At 34.7% G+C, this 20,239-nt stretch overlaps 1 protein-coding gene across 50 annotated transcripts in view; it reads right to left on the reverse strand.

The window, feature by feature from the left end:
* Window positions 1-20,239, reverse strand: part of LOC139145784 (RNA-binding protein Musashi homolog 2-like) — a 118,588-nt gene that overhangs the window by 29,862 nt on the left and 68,487 nt on the right. For all 50 annotated transcript variants that reach the window (XM_070717113.1, XM_070717116.1, XM_070717106.1 and 47 more), the window contains exon 8: window positions 1,969-2,051. In XM_070717113.1, coding sequence (XP_070573214.1) covers window positions 1,969-2,051 — 83 coding nt within the window. The remainder of the gene's footprint in view (window positions 1-1,968; window positions 2,052-20,239) is intronic.

Genomic DNA, 20,239 nt, shown 5'->3' on the forward strand with positions numbered 1-20,239 from the left:
AACAAGATCCATAATTTGAAAAAGTTATCAATAAAACTGGGGGAAATGATATCATGTCTTCTTTAGTCTAAGAAATTACATCCATACTTTAAGAATACACCAGTTATGTAAAAACAGGACACAGCATCCAAATCGTTAAAATTTACGTTTGCATGAGCATTCTCACTGTCATGGTAGCGTTTTGATTCACTTCCTGGCACATATGATTCACAAATTTTGCAAAAACAATGTATGTCAGCCTGACATTGACATACACCAGGGATTATTAAGGTATCTTTTCATCAGAATACTACATTATTTTTGGAGGGTTTTTGATTACTTTCAAATGAAACATTTCAGTTCAATAAGAGTCTTAGTCTTGTCAACCCTGAATAGAAACAGCCTACTTGGAAAATTAAAATGTCTTTGATGCTCATACTATCTCTTGCTGTCTGTCACAGTGTCAGTCTGTCTGTCTGTCTCTGTCTCTTATTGTACAAAATTTTTACAAAAGAACTGCATATATGTCTGACAAATTCAAGCATTAAGTGTCAGCAAATGCAGAAAAAGCATTTGCATGTAAGGATGAGTGTGAATAGCTTTTGATGTTGTGGAAAGTGTTGTCTCTCAATAAACTTGGCGAAACGTTGTAACATTTGAGGAAATAAGGTACTTCAACCAAAAGCCATTATATGTTTATGAACTACATCTTCACATTTCGAAGAAAAATATGGACTTAATATGAAAGAATGCAGGGAGATTCTCATTTCAGGCATAAGAAATCCACTTCACCATAATGACAGGCAGCTTAGCTGTCAATACACAATACTACATTAACAAGCTGTATAGCTGGCTAGTGTCCAAGTCAAAATTATAAAATCATGACACTTTATAATGTTTATGATCATCAATCGAATAAGCTTCTTATATAAGTCTACTGGATACTGATTAAATACTACAGAAACTGTCGGCTTTTTTGTCCTCTATCAATTTTACCTGCCAGATGTGGGGACCACTTATTTCTCAAAATATGAATTGATTAAGGTACAGACTTTATACGAATAGTTTTAAGTTGTTGGAATAAGTGTGTCTCTTAGCCGTGACTCACATGTAATCATTTAATATTTACACTGAGCAAGACATTTCATTATCTGGTTCACATGATATAGAAACATGGCCAGAATGAAAGCCAGCAGTCTAAATACAAATCTTAATATTTTAGTTTTGGTTAGACATGCTTATTTCAAAGACTGATTTACTCATTATTCTCATTTGATTTATAAGTTGTTTATTATTTCAGGAACCTTCACTTGAGATCTTTGAAGTCTCTGAGATGACATATGCCATAATAATTTATAAAAGCAACTGTGTTTGTACATTTTGTAATGTCAGTCTCAATATCTGAGTCTGACTAGGCAACAATGTGCTTCATTAAGTTGAGATTTTACATTCCAAGCAACAACAAGGTATGCTGATTGGACGATATGAATCCTGCTGGGTGACAATCCCTTGCCAATATAAAATCTGGCCTTACTAGGAGCCAATACCTGGAATAAATTCCTAAAACAAGCCAAGTTTTTGCTCACACACTGTCACTCGTGCGGAATGAAATGGCTTACACTCTATGCTAGTCTTCCACAGCTGTCAACCTTGCTGATAATTATTTGGCTATGGTATAACAATTTCAGAGTTCAGAGTCCATTCATTTCAAATTGTCAGTCATACAATTAATTCTTGATAAAACTTCCCAGTGGTATTATTCATGTACAAGTCAGAGTTTATTCAATTCTTTTAAAATCACACACTGAATTATGCTTTGTCAATGGTACAGCACAGGAGACACAAGCATGGGAAAATAGACTGCATCGCTTATGAGATCCTGCCAAAGCACCGTCCTGCAATGGTTAAGTAGGGGAAACCTTCGGCAGGTTTAATAATATTGAATATAGATGTTGTAATAGAATATGATAAACAGTGGTTGTGACTTACCATTTTACTGTTAACATCATGGAAGTGAATTTCACAAATTTTATCAACTACATCTTCACACTCAAAAGTTACAAATCCAAATCCTGTAAGATATAAACAAGAAATACACCAGAAGTTAGGAAATCAATCTACAAAATTTATCAGGAAAGTGTGATTTTCTTTATTTGTTTGCTGGAAAGTATATACTATGCTCAAATTTTACTGATTGTTATTAACAGTAGCAAAATCTGTGATCACTGACATGATTTCACTTCTTTTGAAAACCTGAATAAATGACTGAATTTTCACAATTAAAAAGTGAGTAAATATAAAAACATCCCTTCATCTTTACAAATCTGAAAACTTACTAAGTTTGCCATCTGTTCTAATATCACATTTTTATAAAAACATAATCACAATTTTTTCAACTTTTCAATGAGTCACAGAGTAGAGTACGAGCGCTAAAGGTAGAATAAGGTTGACATTGATGATGGAGGGCACTGCCGTTGATATCGCCATGTTGTAATTTAGAACTATCTCTGAGTATGATTCACTGTTGAGCTAACAAAAGAAAAGCAACAACATGCATGCATCTAACCATGCATTTTATAGGCATTGCTTGCATAGTTTACCAGTGAAACACAGTAAGACATTTGGACATTGATAAGACCAAAGGATAACTGGAATGCAATGATTTCGGTCAGTGCAAAACAGCTGCTTGTCAGAGGATAACATGACTATGGTATGTCTGCCTCATGTGACTATAAAATACAGGCTAAATTTGACTTACATTGTCACGTTTCAGTTTGCCATGACAACTTGGTATAATTAGTAGCATGAATGCTTGTACCAAACCAAAAGGGCAAATACACTAACCTATAGGGAGGCATAGATTTACCTCTGGGCCAGTGAGTGGGTTTAATTTGTAATAGCATTCTATTTACTTTAAGAGACCTATCCACAATCAATCACAACTGAATAAAGCACTGAAAATAATTATTTCTACATCCATGCATATCCACTTTTCAATGTTTATCCTTCACATGAAGGCAGCAGGTTTGCTGATAAAAAAAATCAAAAGCAAAGCTTGAACAGACAGCAATTATTTGAACTCAATTCCAGTGGAAGATAATACTGCTATTTCCATCTTACAATCTTATTACTCTCCTTCTGGAGTTACACATACAAACAGGAGGTCCTATTTCCACTGTAAGGTCACGACCAATGACTTTACCCTACATAGTCATGCCTACACTGTTATCTTATAGTGTCACTATGTGCCATTCTTATCTGTTACTGCTGTTTTATATTTTCCAAACACAATCTGTGTTGCCACCAATGTCCCAGCTATCTGTTGACATTAAACCATGCATAATTAGGCACTACTTACAGATCGTAGCCTGCGTGCCTGTATCTCTGAAATTAGAGAAGGCTTCTTCCTTGTGTATGTGTAAAACATTAAACTTTATAATACTACTGCAATCTTCTGGCAATTGATTTACAATTTGTTTTTGTCATTACTGACAACTGATTGGAAAGTAGTAGTTTTGCTGGGACATGTCTCACAAAATTACAATTAAAGTTATCTAATAATTCATCTACAAAAGTTGGAAAATATGGTACCGTTTGGTATGAATATGGTGTGGTTTGCATTAATACTCCATGTTAAATTGAATTCCACAACAGTAAACAGAAGTCATTCCTACAGAAACTTGCCCCTTACAAACAAATATGAAATAATAAAATGATCAAATGGGCACTTTTTCAAAGATTACTGTTATAGATTAGGTACAGATAACTGCATGTGGCAAATGAAAAGCCATGGAATCAGTCCATTGGACCTATGAGTCCAAAAGAACTAAAAATTTGCATAGGTAAATTTTCTCATCATTTGGACAAATCCATGTTTGGTCATCCTGGGAGATTAACAAACCGAACATATAAGATTTGTGAGCAGGGGCTTCCAAGAAGAAATGCAAAGTTGATGGTGGATGGAGGACACACATGACAGGCTATCTGAATGGCTCTGTTGTGGAGCTAAAAACTGACAAATAAACAGCAAAGTAGATGGAATAGCATTTGTGAGTTGACAGATAAATTAGCATTGGATAGTTACCAATCTGATACATTCTACATAGTTGACAGTAAAGCTCAACATGGTTTTCTTTCATTTACTATGCTCAGTATGTTCACAGATGTATACAAGCATTCTTTCATTATTTTGTCAAGCTTTTGAAAAAACACATTACCCAGGTTTGCAGCTTGTATGGAAAGTTTGATTGAAAGTAAAAAATCCATTTACTTGTCACACCTTACGATGGCGAATCATGTTGAAAAAATTGCAGAAGAAATTCTTTTGTCCAATAAAATACACACAATGACTCTGCATCAATGTCCTTACAGACATGACAGAGATGCAATTTTTTTACTCACTGCTCTTTTGTACAACAAACACACTTTGGTTGGAAAATTTAGAGATCGAACAAACTTTTCAATGATGATATCTGACCAATCAACCATTTTCCTTCAACCACATTAAATGGGCTTCTTATCAGAAGTAACATCATCTGACTCTAGCATGGTCATAAATAAAAATTAAATTACAAATAAATTTGCTGAAATACGGATTATGGTTTTTGGACCAGTCTTTATTGCAGAATTTCACCATGGCTTAAAATGCCGTTTTAGATCATACGATATCATTTTCCTACATGTAAAGACAAAATTGAGTCACTGTCTATGTTTGAAGCCAAAAATCAATAAATTAAGTTTGAAATGAAAGGTCTGTTCAAAATGAAACTGAAGTAAAATGAATGATGACATTGTGTCAAGACTCCCAGTGGCATACATGCTTCACCTTTCAGGTAGAGTACTTAGATTCTTAAGAAAGATCATGGCATCTTACATTATTTTGACAGATGTTGGCACCACAGATTCAAGCAAAGATTGATTTTCTATTGCAGTGAACGTGTAAACTCAGGCCAGTAAATTGGAATGAATTTTTCATGCAGGTCTTATGAATAAGCTGTCATATACGTGACAGGTATATTTAAAAAATAATAATGATTTACCATCGGTGTGCGAGTTTGGAGGGGATATTGAAAGATGGCAAATCATGAAAGTCTTTCCAATCATGTTCCCTTCCTGTAAAAATAATAGCAATGATCTGGCTTTCATCTACATCAATGTTGTCATGGAAACATGATGAAAATCAAGTGATTTGAATTGTTCATTACTTGCTGATTTGTCATGCATTCCGTTGCATATTTCAACTACCCTATAAATCATTTGGAATTACAAAATCTTGTACTCCAATTTTTTGTCAGAACACTTTGGAAGTGTAATATAATGCAAGTATACAAACCCATAACAGAAACAATATCGGGACTTGGACTTATCGACCTTATGGTTGAAATATGAACTGCACAGTATGATAAATATGGTGATAAATATCTATTTTTTACACAAAGTATATAATATGGGCTGTTTCACATTATCACACTGACTTATGGGAAGGTTTTATTTCATCTGCTCATCTGCAAGATTAAAATCGGCACAGTCACAAGCTGCCTAGCTTGATAATTCAGGTTTCTGCTTTATCTATGCAAATTTCACAGTGTCTGTTCCAGTTATCATCTTTCATACTAAATATCTGATTGGTGAATATTTCATGGACTGAATTTTGCAACTGACTGATTTGCAAGTGGGGTGATGTGTTTGTAACATACTTGAATACAGTAAAGCAGAGCTTGACATACTGAAATTTGAAACAAGTCTTTGTTACTGGTAATTTTGAAGACTGACCAGATTTTATTTCTTCATGTATGGCTTATGAAATCAATTAGCTGTTGACTTCTAAGAGACTAAACTCCCATTCTCCCAAGAATTTAATTTACAGGCGCATGTAAATATTCAGAGTTAAATAACACTGATTTACTAATAAACATTGTTTTTAATTTTAGCTTTCAAATAAGTTCAGAATCTGAAGCTAAAATAAGTCTATCATTTAATCCAAATGAAGAATTAGTTTTGCTGAAATATTTTAACAATCATCCCTGAAATGCAGCCAATGTGTTTCTTTGCAAATATCCAAATTCAAACAATGAAAACTCTCTTGAAGTTTTGAATTGAGGCCTACCACCGAAGATAGAAGATTTGACACGAAGGACGTATGACAAAACTTGTCAATAAGTAGTACAGTGTGAATACTTCATCACATCTAGCTGGCTCACCATAAATATAAATACATATATTAATGTCTGCATGAACTCAACAACTTGCAATCATTGATTAGGAATGCTAAATCTTTTCAAGTTGCTTTTGTGGCATGGCACAAAACAAATACAATCTGCTTCAATTGTGTTCACACATCTCACAAGCTGTAGTAACTGTACAATGTGGATACATTAAAGTCCAGCATATCAGTCAATAGAAAATACTCTCTTTCAACTTATTACTATATCAGTAAACAATAGCTATGCAACAGTTAAAAGCCTGCAATACAGGTCCATTGAATGTAATGTAATAAAGAATAACATTTTTTCTTTTGGACATGTACATGTAAAAGTTAAGTATTCCTTCTCATGCTAGCTGCTTTTATTACTGGGCCTTCTCTCAAGAAATGTAAACAAACTTAAATAACACTAGTTTACTAGTTGCCTTGGAAATATTGAACCCATAAAAGAAAATTGATTCACTGAATTTGCATAATGACTTCTGGAATGATGTAAAAAGCTAAGACAGAGCACACTTCAATGAAACTTTCCAACAATAGCAGTCAACATATCTGCTATTAGATATTCCAATAATGAACAGACGGCGTAATCGAGAACAATTTATACTCTGCCAGGTTTGTGTGTGGCAAAAGAAATTGGTGAGGACACTCATCACCTCAGCAGATGAAATTCCTAGATGATTATATGTCGTCACCTCCCTAACTCTCATTAGTAAAGGAAGCTTTAAGATGTTTTATGCGTTATAATGATTTATCAGTACAAACGCAAGTGAAACTCCATGTATTGGTATTGACATGAAAAATTCAAACCTCTGCAAAAATATTCTCACCATGCTAGGAGTTAAAATTGCACATGAATTCACGCTTGTAGCAATGTTGGTGATAAAGAAACATCAATTTTGTTCAGAGTAAGAAAATGTTACAAGAATGGAGCAAAGCAATCTCACTGGAGTTTCTCTATGAGGAACCATGATGAACCACAGCAACCATATCAGGGAGCATTTGAAGTGTAACCATGATTCGTCAACTAAAGTTATTTACAATCACCGTACTTGTCCAAGTATAACCCCTCTGCTCTTGTATCACTACATGAGGATATTTAAACATAGCATCAATGACACTTGGCTCACACTTGGCTCACATTTGGTTTGATGTGGCAGGCCAGAGTGAGTATACTCAACTATAGTGAGTTTACCCCTAGGAACATATGGAGTGAGTATACTCAACTATAATAAGTTTACCCCTTGGAACATGTATTCAAACTTTCAAAGCAATCGTACGAGCGATTTCAGAGAAAATAATTTTTTGACCAAAAATGGGAAAATTACCCCAAAAATACAAATATGAAACTTCCATCACAATAATTTGAACAAATTTATAAACTAAAGTCACCACAAGGAACCTGCATGCCAAGTTTCAACCAAATGTGGCCTGAGGTTACAGAGTTTTAGTATTTTGCAGTATTTTCCCTTTATTAACCTCATTTCCATATTTTTGACACTGACATGTTCATTTGAACAAATTCATATCTCCATCTCTGGGTGCACTTGTACACCAAATATTAAGATGGTAGCTGTGCAGTGGTTTTGGAGTTTTAGATGATGACGGACATACGTTCACACACACATACGTACGTATATAAGCTCTCTTTGGTATATATTTACATATAACAAATGCGAGCTATTAAGTGCCGTACATCTGTGTATAATCTCCTACCCTAGCTAGCTCTAATATGGAATTCAAAAAATCAATAGCAGTATGGCTGGATCAATCTAGTATAGGAAGTTGAAAAACTTTGGGTTTGGAAGACTTTTTTACTGGGAGGTATTTCAAGGCAATGTCACAGAGATGATGCATTAATGGCAGTAGCAATTGTGTGTGCATGTGTGGAGGGGGGCATGGCAAGCTATGGCAGGAAGAATATTTATGAGGGGTGCACATAGGTTAGGAAAGTGTAATGAATCATTACAATTGGTAAAATTAATTTTCCGACCAAAGAAACTAGTAAGAGGTGTTGAAACAACAATATTGCAACATTTTATCATTCCTATGAGAGAACCGCATGGAAGAGGGCAAACGTATGTGCTGTGGAGAAAAGTGAAAACAAACAAATAAACAGGCAGCCTGAACACCAAACCTCTCCACTCTTAATCAATAACCAATACATATGTAAATGTACTATTATTGCTGTCTTGTAACACTGGTGTACACCTAGGTGTGTAACATCATTTGTATACCTTCCATCAAACCTGAGAAAATTCAGGCCTCCATTGTGATATAAAACATGTACATAATCGTTTACAATATTCTATTAGTAGTAGGAGACTTACAGATGTGATGTGTAAATACCTTTCACACGAGATGTATAAGATTTATACTGGAACACATTCAAGTAACATTTTTCACAGAAGTACAATAAGTAATGGATTTTACCAAGTCAAGGAACACATTTCAAAGTCATGTAACAAATGTGACTATTAAAGGACAAAAGAGCTAATTCACATTGTAACAAAGGTGATGATTCATTTTGCATAAGCCCATGGCAAATCACTGTGATAGTAGTTGTAAAACATCACTTATGCACTGAAGGAGCCTATTCAGAATATTCAAATCTGAATATCAAGTCATCTTTGATGCATTGTTAATAATTGAATGACACTATGGTTTTCAATCAAATTTAATTAATTTTTCTCTATGCGAGCATTCTTACAACAGAGAAAATTATCACAGGCTGCATAAGTACAGATAAGATAAGCTATGACCCCACTTTGCTCTTGTCATTTTATAACACAGCAAGTACCATGGAATAGGAAATATTGTTATGCTTGTTATCATGGGAGGGATGCATGACATGTTTGTAACAGTGGGGGGAGTTGAATGTGTTGCATGTTTGTAACAGTGGGGGGAGTTGAATGTAATGCATGTTTGTAACAGTGGGGGGAGTTGAATGTAATGCATGTTTGTAACAGTTGAAGGAGTTGAATGTTGTATTGTGCGGAATTAATTCATTGTTTCTCATCAATGCTAAGGTAACACACAGATCCAAACTTTAGCTTGTGTGTAGAAATATACAAAAATATAAACATATTGACAAATGAAGAGGTATTGGTATTACATACACTTTCATTAGTAATTTCTTTCAAGTTGAAAGAGTACATTAGAAATGATCTCTAGGTGATGCAACCAGAGTTGGTCTATTCACTTCGAACAACAATTGTCAAATTTGCTGATAAGCAAAATGGTTAAAACTACATAGCCAATGCATTTGCAGCCTTAGATGGTGACTGAAAAATAAGATAAGTTTGAAACTTGATTGGTCACATCACATGTGATCCATTAATAGCATATGTTATGATTTGGTAACTGATAAAGATGCTTTCAATCAATAAGACCGTTCAAATGCATGACTTGCCACTAATTTCCTTCAGCTCTACACTTTGATTTGATTTTCATTCAATTTGTTCTTCCTCAAGCTACATTGAGAGAGCAAAGGAGCAGGGGTTGAATCAAATGTACCTATTTGCCTGCAGCAGTAATGCAAAAACAGTTTTACATCTCTTCCTCTATTGCACTCAAGTGGAAAAATCACAATTCATATTTTAAAAATTGCATCTTCCTGTAGTGGTTGCCAGTAGCGCTAACCATTAGACAGTCTTTTCACTTGAAACATGGCTAACAAGGCCACACAATACACACTCAGAGTAGGAAAAAATACTTCAAACTACTTTTTCGGTTTAATTAGCCACACAATAATTGGGGCCTTTTTATGTTTCTGCATTCACATTTGGTAGAAGTAGACAGAGTTGAACACTTAGTGAATTAAAGGCAATCTCAGGGTCTCCACTCTTATACATCCTGTCAATTCATTGCCATGATGTCTTTCACAAGATACCAGATGGCCAACCACAATTAACAAACATTCATCTATTATCATTTTCTCATTTCAAATCTCATTTGCATTTGTTCATGACAATTAGAATTAGGGTTGATGAGCTAACCAGATGGAGGTGTTACACATGTAGGTATTACAGACAGTGAAACCCAATTCACAAACACTATTTGTGCCAGGACACATCACATATTTCTAAGCAGCAACAAAAAGCGCAAACATTATCTATGCTAAAATGTCGATTGCAATACACATTTTTAGTTTTATTTCCCAAATGTTTCAAATGACCCTACAATTAAGAGACAGATTTCATCACCGATTTTTACTTGTGCAGACAAATACACAGGAGGCCCTCTATGGTGAGATGTAATAAATGATCCTTATACCACGGCAAACAGCAATCCGTTTTCCTGGAAGCATACATGCCCTGCATTTTTGCATATCATTATTTCGGATATTCTTCTTTCAGTAACAGTGAGATTGAAATGATCATCGGAGAATGTAGCAATCAATGTACTATGATAAATTTGGCAATGTCCACACTAACAAATCTCACTGCTCCATTCAAAATATCCAGCACCTGATATTTTTTCTGAATTGTAATTTTGGCAACATTGAAATTATTGAATATTCTTGACTATCCTCAAATATGTTTGCATGAAAGGCTAGTTGTAAGAGACTTGCATGAGTAGAATACCTTATGAGTGCCCTAAGGGAGAAATTATTCTGAGTAATTGTGTGGAAAACTGCCTTCACTATCAGACAGAACCGCACTTCTACTAGAATTTCTAATTTAGCCAATCTTGAAATAGAAGACAAAGGTGATGATGGTGAACTGATTCTGAAAATAGATCTGCTATCTAGTTTGAATTTTTAGGCAGTGTAATATCGGCCGTAATGCTGGGCCAATTGGGAGCTATATGAGTAGCAGAGTACAAACAATGATAGGAAAATAGTGACAAATTGCCGACAATTACTAGAGGTGACAGAGACTAAGTGAAACTGCATGCTTTTCTAAATCCAATGCCCGTTGATATGGCAAGGCTTTATATACTCCTTGCTACTCACAATTCTATCACCTTTATATTTTTTTCATCTTCTACAACATACACTGCATTCTAACAGTTGTTGCTAAAATAGGTCTCTATGATGATGATGATAATTATGACCAAATCGATATGGTATTTCACAACTGACTCAGTATGCTAATCTTATATAATTTGCAACAAGAATATGAAGATCGAAATGTTAAAATAGCATTCAGAATACTCAGACAAACTTCTATCATGGAAAAGTTTAAAGTATCTTTTCCTTCAAATTTAAATTACTTAGGTCTAGCTATTTTAAACTATATTATATTACCATGCCCTGCCCGTCGCGTTTTGATTGGTCGAGCTGAACCGCGTGACTGACCACAAATACACAGTAATGGTTTGTTTACATGCCCGTGAATATGAATAATAAGATACACAACTCAAAGTATCGTAACTTTACAGCTTAAACGTAAATCATAATCAATCACAAAATAAAATGAAGAACTTGTAGGTCAAGTTGAGATACTTTTTTCTGAAAACATCTCCGGATTTGCCAATTTTTTACAGCGCGTGACGGTGCGTCGCGTATTGCTCAGTTTCTGGGGCCCAGTTGTCGTTCGCTCCTGAAATTTTCGGAAATTTTGACGGTTTTCTTGGGTTCGCTGTTAATATAATGGAAATAACAGACTCTGCTCTGACCATTAACGTTTATTTGTGGGCGCGGGCTCGAGGAAAGCCAAATTAACGGGTTCGGCAAGCCTCACCTGTTAATTTTTGGCTTTCCTCTCGCCCTTGCCCACAAATAAACGTTAATGGTCAGCGCGTCGCCCGTTATTTCTATAATAAATAGCATCAGAAGGGTGTTTAAATGTCAGTCTTTTGAAGTAAACATCATATCCTCTGTGTGTTGATCAAAAACGCAAATGTCTTATATTCATTACATATTTCACATGTCACAGTTTACACCATTTAAATTTCTATTGGTTCAGGGATACTGTTTCATTTTACAGATGCATAGACTTCACACCAAATCTAGATGTGTTATTGGTCTCACTGATAAGATACTGGTCTCAGATTTAGCTATGTCTTCAATTTCCAGCAGGCAAATATCTATGCATGTATTTAATTGCTTTATTCACCTAACAATCTGTGTTACACTTTTCCAAATGACGTAGTCTTTAGTTTCCCTGACCTCTAAGGCATATAATATCTCTATTTGCACTGAAATATTCTAACAATTTCCACTACCAATGGGGAACCATCCAGATATCATAGAATTCGCCACTGTTTTCCTTGAGAAAATCTTATCTTACTTCCTAAAGCTTAGTAATTTTTCGAGTGTTTTGGGTAGAAATAAAAATACCTGGTAATAAAGATCTTTCAGTATTTCTGATGACTTTACAAAACACAGACATACAAATTTACTGAATGGAAATTCCTGTAGGTTCTTGCTTCATATTTACAGCATTATCTCAATGCTTTTCAACGTCAGTGATTTGAACAGAACTGATTTGCAATAATTCTCTTTTATTTTGAAGTGTACAATTAACACACATGGATCTTAACAAAGCCACTGTATTCTTGCCAGTATTAAGCCAATACAAAGAGTATAATAACAAAAATCCAAACATTCATTTGATGATGATAACAATATTTCTGACATGAGTTTTCATGGAAACGCAGACAAGCTATCATTGTGGATGTGTTTTAGTTTTTTTGTACCATGTAATTTCATTCATCATGGCAGAGATACGGCTTTGTAGAGTGCTTTCCTACAAATCATGTTGCTTTACACTAATACTACATAAGATGCTATTCCTTGAGTATTGCAATATTTCTTTCTGCCAGATACCTCTGCTCATGCTAAGTATTCTGCCCTTGCCATAAACCATCATAACAACCTAATCACATGAACGTTTGTAAAACATTAATATATTACACATGCTTTGATGTATAATGCATGCACTTCCACTCATTACTAACGCTGCCGGTACACACTCCTTCATCATGCACACACAAGTACCTTTCCAATCTTTCTCCTAAATCTGCTCTGCATTTAATGAAAAATAATGCAATATTTTTGTGCTCTGCTGAACTTCTGTTTAGGTTATTGTGAGTAGATTAGTCATAGTAATGAAACATATACAGCCACAAAGGGATTATGTATGACAAAATACATGGTACAAATTTCCTCTAATTCTGTCCAAATTCGTTTTTCAGTTGATAATACTCTTCAGGTGTTAAAACCATTGCTTTGTGTACAGCAAGTCTAACGTAAGAACCAGGGCTGCTCATGAATGCAAGATGGTAAGCTGTAGAAAAAACCTGCTGCCACGACGACAGATTAACACACTTATCAAAGAAAGTCTTTCAAATTTACATGTTCATTTTACCTTATGTTGCCAATTATTGTGTTGAATAAATCGTGTGCAGTGTGTAGCCATTTTTCATTGGCCGTATTGTTGTACTATATTATTAAAGTGAGTTAGATGATTGATTTAGTTATGTGCTGGAATATTTTTTCAGTTATCCTGACATTTTCTATTGTTGAGACCCATCATGATATTTTTTGTTTTTCATCCAGTGACAACTCTGCGATCTTATACTGGTGCAGAGCTCAGTACGTGTTGGAACGTGGTATGTAGTATGTGGTAGTGTTTTTAGCTGTTACAGTAACTGACACAGAATAATTATAATCCAACTGAATTAGAATGGCAGAGTATTGTTTATCCAGCTATACTAAACTGGAAACACACATAATTTTAAAAAGAATTTTCTCTTGTAACATGATACTTTGAGAGAACTTTGTGACCTTTAGACTAGAACTATCTTTAGAAATTCTAATCTGACAAATTTCTGCAGATGAAATCAGATCATATTTTGACCTGAATGTCTACAGTTGGCTGTAATGAGTAAAACTTACAATTGACAAATAAATTTTCATCTTGACTGCGAATGTGATAAATCAAATATGATGACTCAATCTGAAAATATCTGTATCAAGTTAAAAGGAAACATTTAATGAAGTTTGGTTTACTAAAATTATTAAAATGTAAATCACAGTTTATCACCTTAATTAATAATCATGTTGTCATTTTTGTAAATATTATTGTCATTGTTTTTTGGACAAAATGAAAGAGAGCAACTATGAGTTTTACTACAAAAGTTTGACTTTGGGATGCAAGTAAGACCGCCGAGACAAAACTGTAGAAAAAGAACAAGAGGAGTAGTTACAAGCAAATAAAGTATGCTCCAACTAGTGAGATAACTTTGTGCTTATAGGGACTGGTCAGTTTCTCCGGCCTTGGGGGGGGGGGGGGTGGATTCATGGGGGGAGGGGGGTCACCTTGTTCTCGACTTTGGTAATACGGGAGGTCACTATGTTTTCGAAATGCCCAATAGGGTGGGGGGTCAGTGTGTTTCTGAATTTCAACACGGGCTCATACTTGCCTCAAATCCATCGTGCCACCTGTAAATTTCATCATTCAGTTGCATTTTTTGGCGCGCCCTTTGGGTGTGTAACTTTAATAATAATAAGACATATTTTTCAGAGCCCCCTCAAAGTGCGAAATTTTAATATATCAGACACATATATGTCAGAGATATCTGTATGTTTAAAATATCAAACATACAGGCCTTTGCTGCTTACCTCCCCATTTCGATGTCTGGTATGCTCACATTGTGAAACAGGGAGGTATTAGCAGCAAAGGCCTGTATTTTTCGGCATGCCCTTCAGCCGCATGACTTCCATATATCAGATATATATATCAGAGATATCTGGATGTTTAATATTTTTTGGTGAGCCCTTTGGGTGATATATGTAAGAAATATCTTGATGTCTGTAAATTGAAAGTCTATTTTGCAAAGTGCACCAGTCATTATGAAATCTGCAGTTCATATGAAAAGCATGACAAGTTCCTGATACTTTTCTGTTTTCTCTATGGGAATTTAGTATTACAAAGCAACATGCACTAATAGTATTTCACAATCACATTTTTCTTACAACAGTTCTGGACATCTGGTTATGCATAAAAAAAGTGGAATACATTCACAGTTCATTCAAAATACTGTATTCAATCTTTAGAATTGACACTTTTAAGTTCCCATCTTACAACTGACATGACAACAATTTAATTACAACACAGAATGACTAAATGTTTAAAATATACACCCCAGAAATTATTTATATAGTGTATATATACTGAATTATTGAATTCATATTCAACCTTTTGTTTTACCTTTGTCGCACGCAGGGGGGTCACCCTGTTTTTGAAAGTTGGAATAAGGAGGGTCACACTGCTTTCGAAAGTTGGAATAGGGGGGTCAGCCACTTTTTGACGTCGGCAAAAAATAATCCACCCCCACCCCGGCCAAAGAAACTGACTAGTCTCTAAGTATAGACTTGACCTTACTTCTTCTTGGGGTTGAATTTGTCTTTTTTGTTCTTTGGGTTTAGTCACTGTTCCCAAATCAGTTTAGTCACTCTTCTCTGACTAGATGTAGTCAAAGATGGCTACATAATGAAGGCAAAAAACTATTAAATTAAGGTCACCTAACATAATGTCTTCAGTCTCAATGTCACACTGCTCCTGTTGCATTTCTTAAAATAAATACCGGAAGTTTGACCTTGCTGTTCACCTCTCAGTTACATACGCATGGCTGAAACATCTTTGAAATCACACACAGTTATCTTTTCTGAAATTGTTCCTTGAGAAATGCCCTGCACAACATTGAGAAATGAACAGGAGGACTTGTTTATTACTTCTGCTATTCTTCAACCTTGGTTTAAGGACAAGAGGGCTTGGGGCTTGCCTTCTTGGCCATTAAACTGTTTTAAAATGTCAAAGTTTGTAAAAGTCTGGGTGAAAGAGATAAGATTTCACATGATGAAAGATGACCCATTGGTATGTGAACACAGCTCAATATTACCATCTTGCAGACACCATTCTTGCTTGACCTTTGATATTATGTCATTTTGAATCTAAAATGATGACTACCACTAAAATATAATATGATCATGTATCTTTGATCAAGACAACGGTTGGTAGCTTTCCTAAAGTCTACCAGTAACACATGCCTTAGGATAATGGCTGCATTGTATCCATTCACTGACTGGCTGCTGGTGCTCTCTCCTTTGATGCGGGTCAACTGTTCAAAACTGCATTTCAAAATGACCACATCAATAGTTCTTTCTTACATCAAGGTATGTGAATTCAAACACAGTTCTGGTCTTTTAATTCTGTGACAATCTGAAATAAACTACTAGTTTAATATGATTTTTGATTTCAATTCAATGCAAAATCAATTCAATGCATGTAAAGAAGTGGTCGTGAACAGCAGTTTATGTCAGAGAAGAATGTTTCACTGTAACCAGCATGCAGACCCATTTTATTTATTTTACTTTTTATATGGCTTTTTTGCCATTTCTTAGCATACAGGTTCTAAGAAATGCTTTTCTTCAGATAGAAAATAAATAATTCTACTCTCTATGAGGTCCAACACATAAAAGAAAGATGATTTAGTGTTGAATGAATACTGTATATGAGCCATATTGGTTTTCAATTGCCCGACAGCTAGTGGACCAGCAAATCTACTGACTTTGTACAATGGTGGCAGCATGCTTGTTGTAATAACATTGAAATATCGTACGGCTGTGAAATGATACTTTCCACTTGTGAAAGAGAGGTGGAATGGAAAAGAAAAACAAGTGCCTGTGGAATTTTAAACACTTACTGTGGGTACTGAATCGCTTCAATGGCTGTAATCAGTGAAATGTGAGCAGTCTGTCACAAAGATTGTCAACTACATATCTGTCATTTTTCACAGCCTAGGTACTACAGTAGGTGAGAAGTCTTAATGCTCAAAATGTTGAAATGGCTGGAATTAATATCTGACGTTGACATTTAAGTACAAAGGATGGTCATAAAAATTCATCACTAGTGATAGCTTGACACTATATCTTTATTACCTTGAGTAACAGTTTCACTCATAAAATCCACAAATACCCAGCTACAATTTTCCAAGCTTTGCTTTTCAGCACTTTGAAGGCTAATCCATTGTGACTTACCCTAAGAAGTCAAAAATGAGAGTTTTAAAATGCCTAGTAAGATTGGTTTCTGAAGCTTCTCAGACAATCCCTTGATAAGCCAAAATAGTCGCCTGGAATTTATCAAACATGAATTATGTATTTCCTATCACTCATTAAATCATATTATTGAAACAAGATCATATAAATAGGAAATTTTCAAGAAAACTGCATCATACTAATTGGCACAGATAGTTTCAAGATTCCATAGAATTAGCTTAAATGTGTATGTAAGTGCTACTCAAGAGTAACCAACGCTGTATTTTAAGCGATTCCTTGATTCAAGCAGAGACACTGCACCCTGGGAAAAGTACAGCATGATCAACTGCTGTTTTCCCATAATAAATAGACTTTCAGCTGGAACTTTGTTCTCAGGAAGTTCCTGTTGCTCAAAGCAATTTTTAGTTCAACTATTTTGCGTTCATTAAGATATTTCTACGTTAGTTTTATGACTTCCTGCATGGATTGTCGAGAGGAATAGAACAGCGTTTTAAAAATTGAAATGACAAGGCAGCTGGGGTTGTCATTAATGGCCAAACACAATCAGAAAGCATTTCAGCATGACCATTGTACAGTTTATAATTGAGTTGTATTTGTTCTATCTCAAAGCTAAAATTATGTGTTCATACAGTCACGTCTACAGATGGATAATATCTTGAAGGTGCTAGTAATATTGCAAACGCCAATTTCAATGGCCATTCAACGGAGAGTCATAATTATCAAACAATATATCACATACTGTTAAAATGATGGGTGTAATGACTATTAGATAAAATTTTTCTTCGGATTTATGGGCAAAGTAAGCTTTTGAAATAAAAATTCATAATATTACCTTGTATACATTGTGTCAAATAAACAATTAGACCCCTTTCCTTTTATATTTACAAAACTCACAACAGAGACGTTACAAAATAATTTGGAAGAGAATATTACTGGTTAGGACGTCTCCGTTGTTTTGGTATAGTCTCCCGCAATTTATGTCAGGTTTAATGATCTGATTTTTTTGATATAGCAGTAAAATTGTTTATGTGACTGTGAATGGACTTACACCTAGGAAAATTACATCACATATATTTCCTGTAAAGTTAATCACTAAATCTGTATTTTCAGTGATTTTTAAATGTTGTTTTCAGTGAGGTCTTTACTGTGTTTTGTGTTTGTACTCAACAATATTTGCCAAAAAAATGAACCAAACCAAACCAAAAAATTTACACTATGTAGCTCCACCTGAATGAGTCACATGGAACGCAGGTTACATTATTTTTCTAGGCTAGTTTTATGGCTTGGAAAGAGCAGTAGTTTTGAGATATTATACCAAAACTACACAAAGGTTCTGGATTAGTCTATTACTCAACCTTCTGTTAATTTTTCAAATTATTTTCCTTGTTCGTATTAATTTGTGTTGACTACAGCAGTTTTTTTTCATTCTTGACAATTTCTAAAATTTCTAAGATATTTCACTTGACATTTCAAAGTATCAATTTGGTCTCCTTGATATTTGTCCATTAGTTCATTTGTCATACAACATTTTGACATTAGAGAAAGCACAAACACTACCAAACATTACTCTAAACTGTCAAGCAATATATTCAGTAACACCTGTTTTCAAGACATAGCAATAATAGCTGGTGGTCATTATTGACAAATACTTAGGCTTTGTATAACTATTTATCTGACTTCATCAATTTTTGATGTCAAAATTAACATTATTTGATATAGCACAAAAAATTTCAGACAAGAAGTTGAATATTCAAGTTGTAGAAAACTTACTTTAAACACTGTCTGAATAGAATTATGTTTAAATTTGTTTTCTTTTTGTAAGTAATAGACAAAGTTCAGGCTAAACTTAATGAGACCATGCATAGAGATACTGAACAGTATGCAATACCTCCAAGGATAAAATTAGTAAGCTGCCAAAACAATGGAGTGACAGTTAATCATTTTCAGGCGTTCACATATAGGTTGAAGTTCATCTCATCCTAGAGAATATTTGTCTATTATGTTGATGTAAGAAGGTAAAGGACATATTTTCCACGGCACAATCAATATTTGTGACCCAGCTTAGTCAGTATGTCATCCTAATTTAAATTGAAATGTGGTTTTTACATACAATGTAATTTTCGTCAAATACCTGACAACCAAATTAGCCAAACTAAGTTGTCACATGCATTTGTTGCTTCATTTAAGTAAGAAATCTGACAGTATATTCATGATATCCTCTGTGGGTACTTCAGCTAATTGGTAATAGTTCACTTGCACAAAGTTTTGCCTCTGGGTTCAGATTACACATTTGTATCTTTATGGTTGTGTGGTGATTCATAGCTTTGCAAGAGGCATTTTTGTGATTGGGAATCAAAGGAAGATGGCAATTCACAGAGATCCTTGCACCTGCATTATAATCTGTCCAACTCAGCCTACTTCACAGCAATAGAAAAGTAGTTTAAGAATTTTCAGCTCACAGCTGTTAGATGATCTGTAGCAGAATCACAAAAGCACAGTGGGTTAAAATTGAGAGTTGTTGGCCAGACTTGCTTTGGGCTATGCTTTGTTGCTGATAATATTACCTTTCTCATTGTGATATCTGAAGACTACAGATAACATAGTGGAGTCACTCAGACTGTATGTTCACTGTGCCATTCCTCTCTCATTACAAACTCTCAACCTTTAATCAAATAATTATTTTGATTGCTTTTACTATGTGCATATTGTGGCACGAACGAGAAAACTTTTCTTATCAGAGTGGTTTTGTAAAACACAATCGGTTGAAGTGCTGTAAAATGTAGCTTTGGTATCATCAGTAAGCTGTCACATCAGCATATTAGTATGAGTGTAAAGACATTATTGCATGTACATTTGTCTAGAAACTGCTTAATGTAAACAGACTAGATATATCAAGTATATGATGACATTATGTTCATGAACTATGATTCAGTCTCTATATTTGAAGCCTTTGACACCTTGAAATACACATAAACATGAAACTATAATTTCTATGTAATTAGAACTGCATAAAAATTCATATGTTCATATATACAGTAAAGCAGTAATTG

This window comes from Ptychodera flava, chromosome 12 (assembly GCF_041260155.1).
Source record: "Ptychodera flava strain L36383 chromosome 12, AS_Pfla_20210202, whole genome shotgun sequence".
Lineage (NCBI taxonomy): Eukaryota > Metazoa > Hemichordata > Enteropneusta > Ptychoderidae > Ptychodera > Ptychodera flava.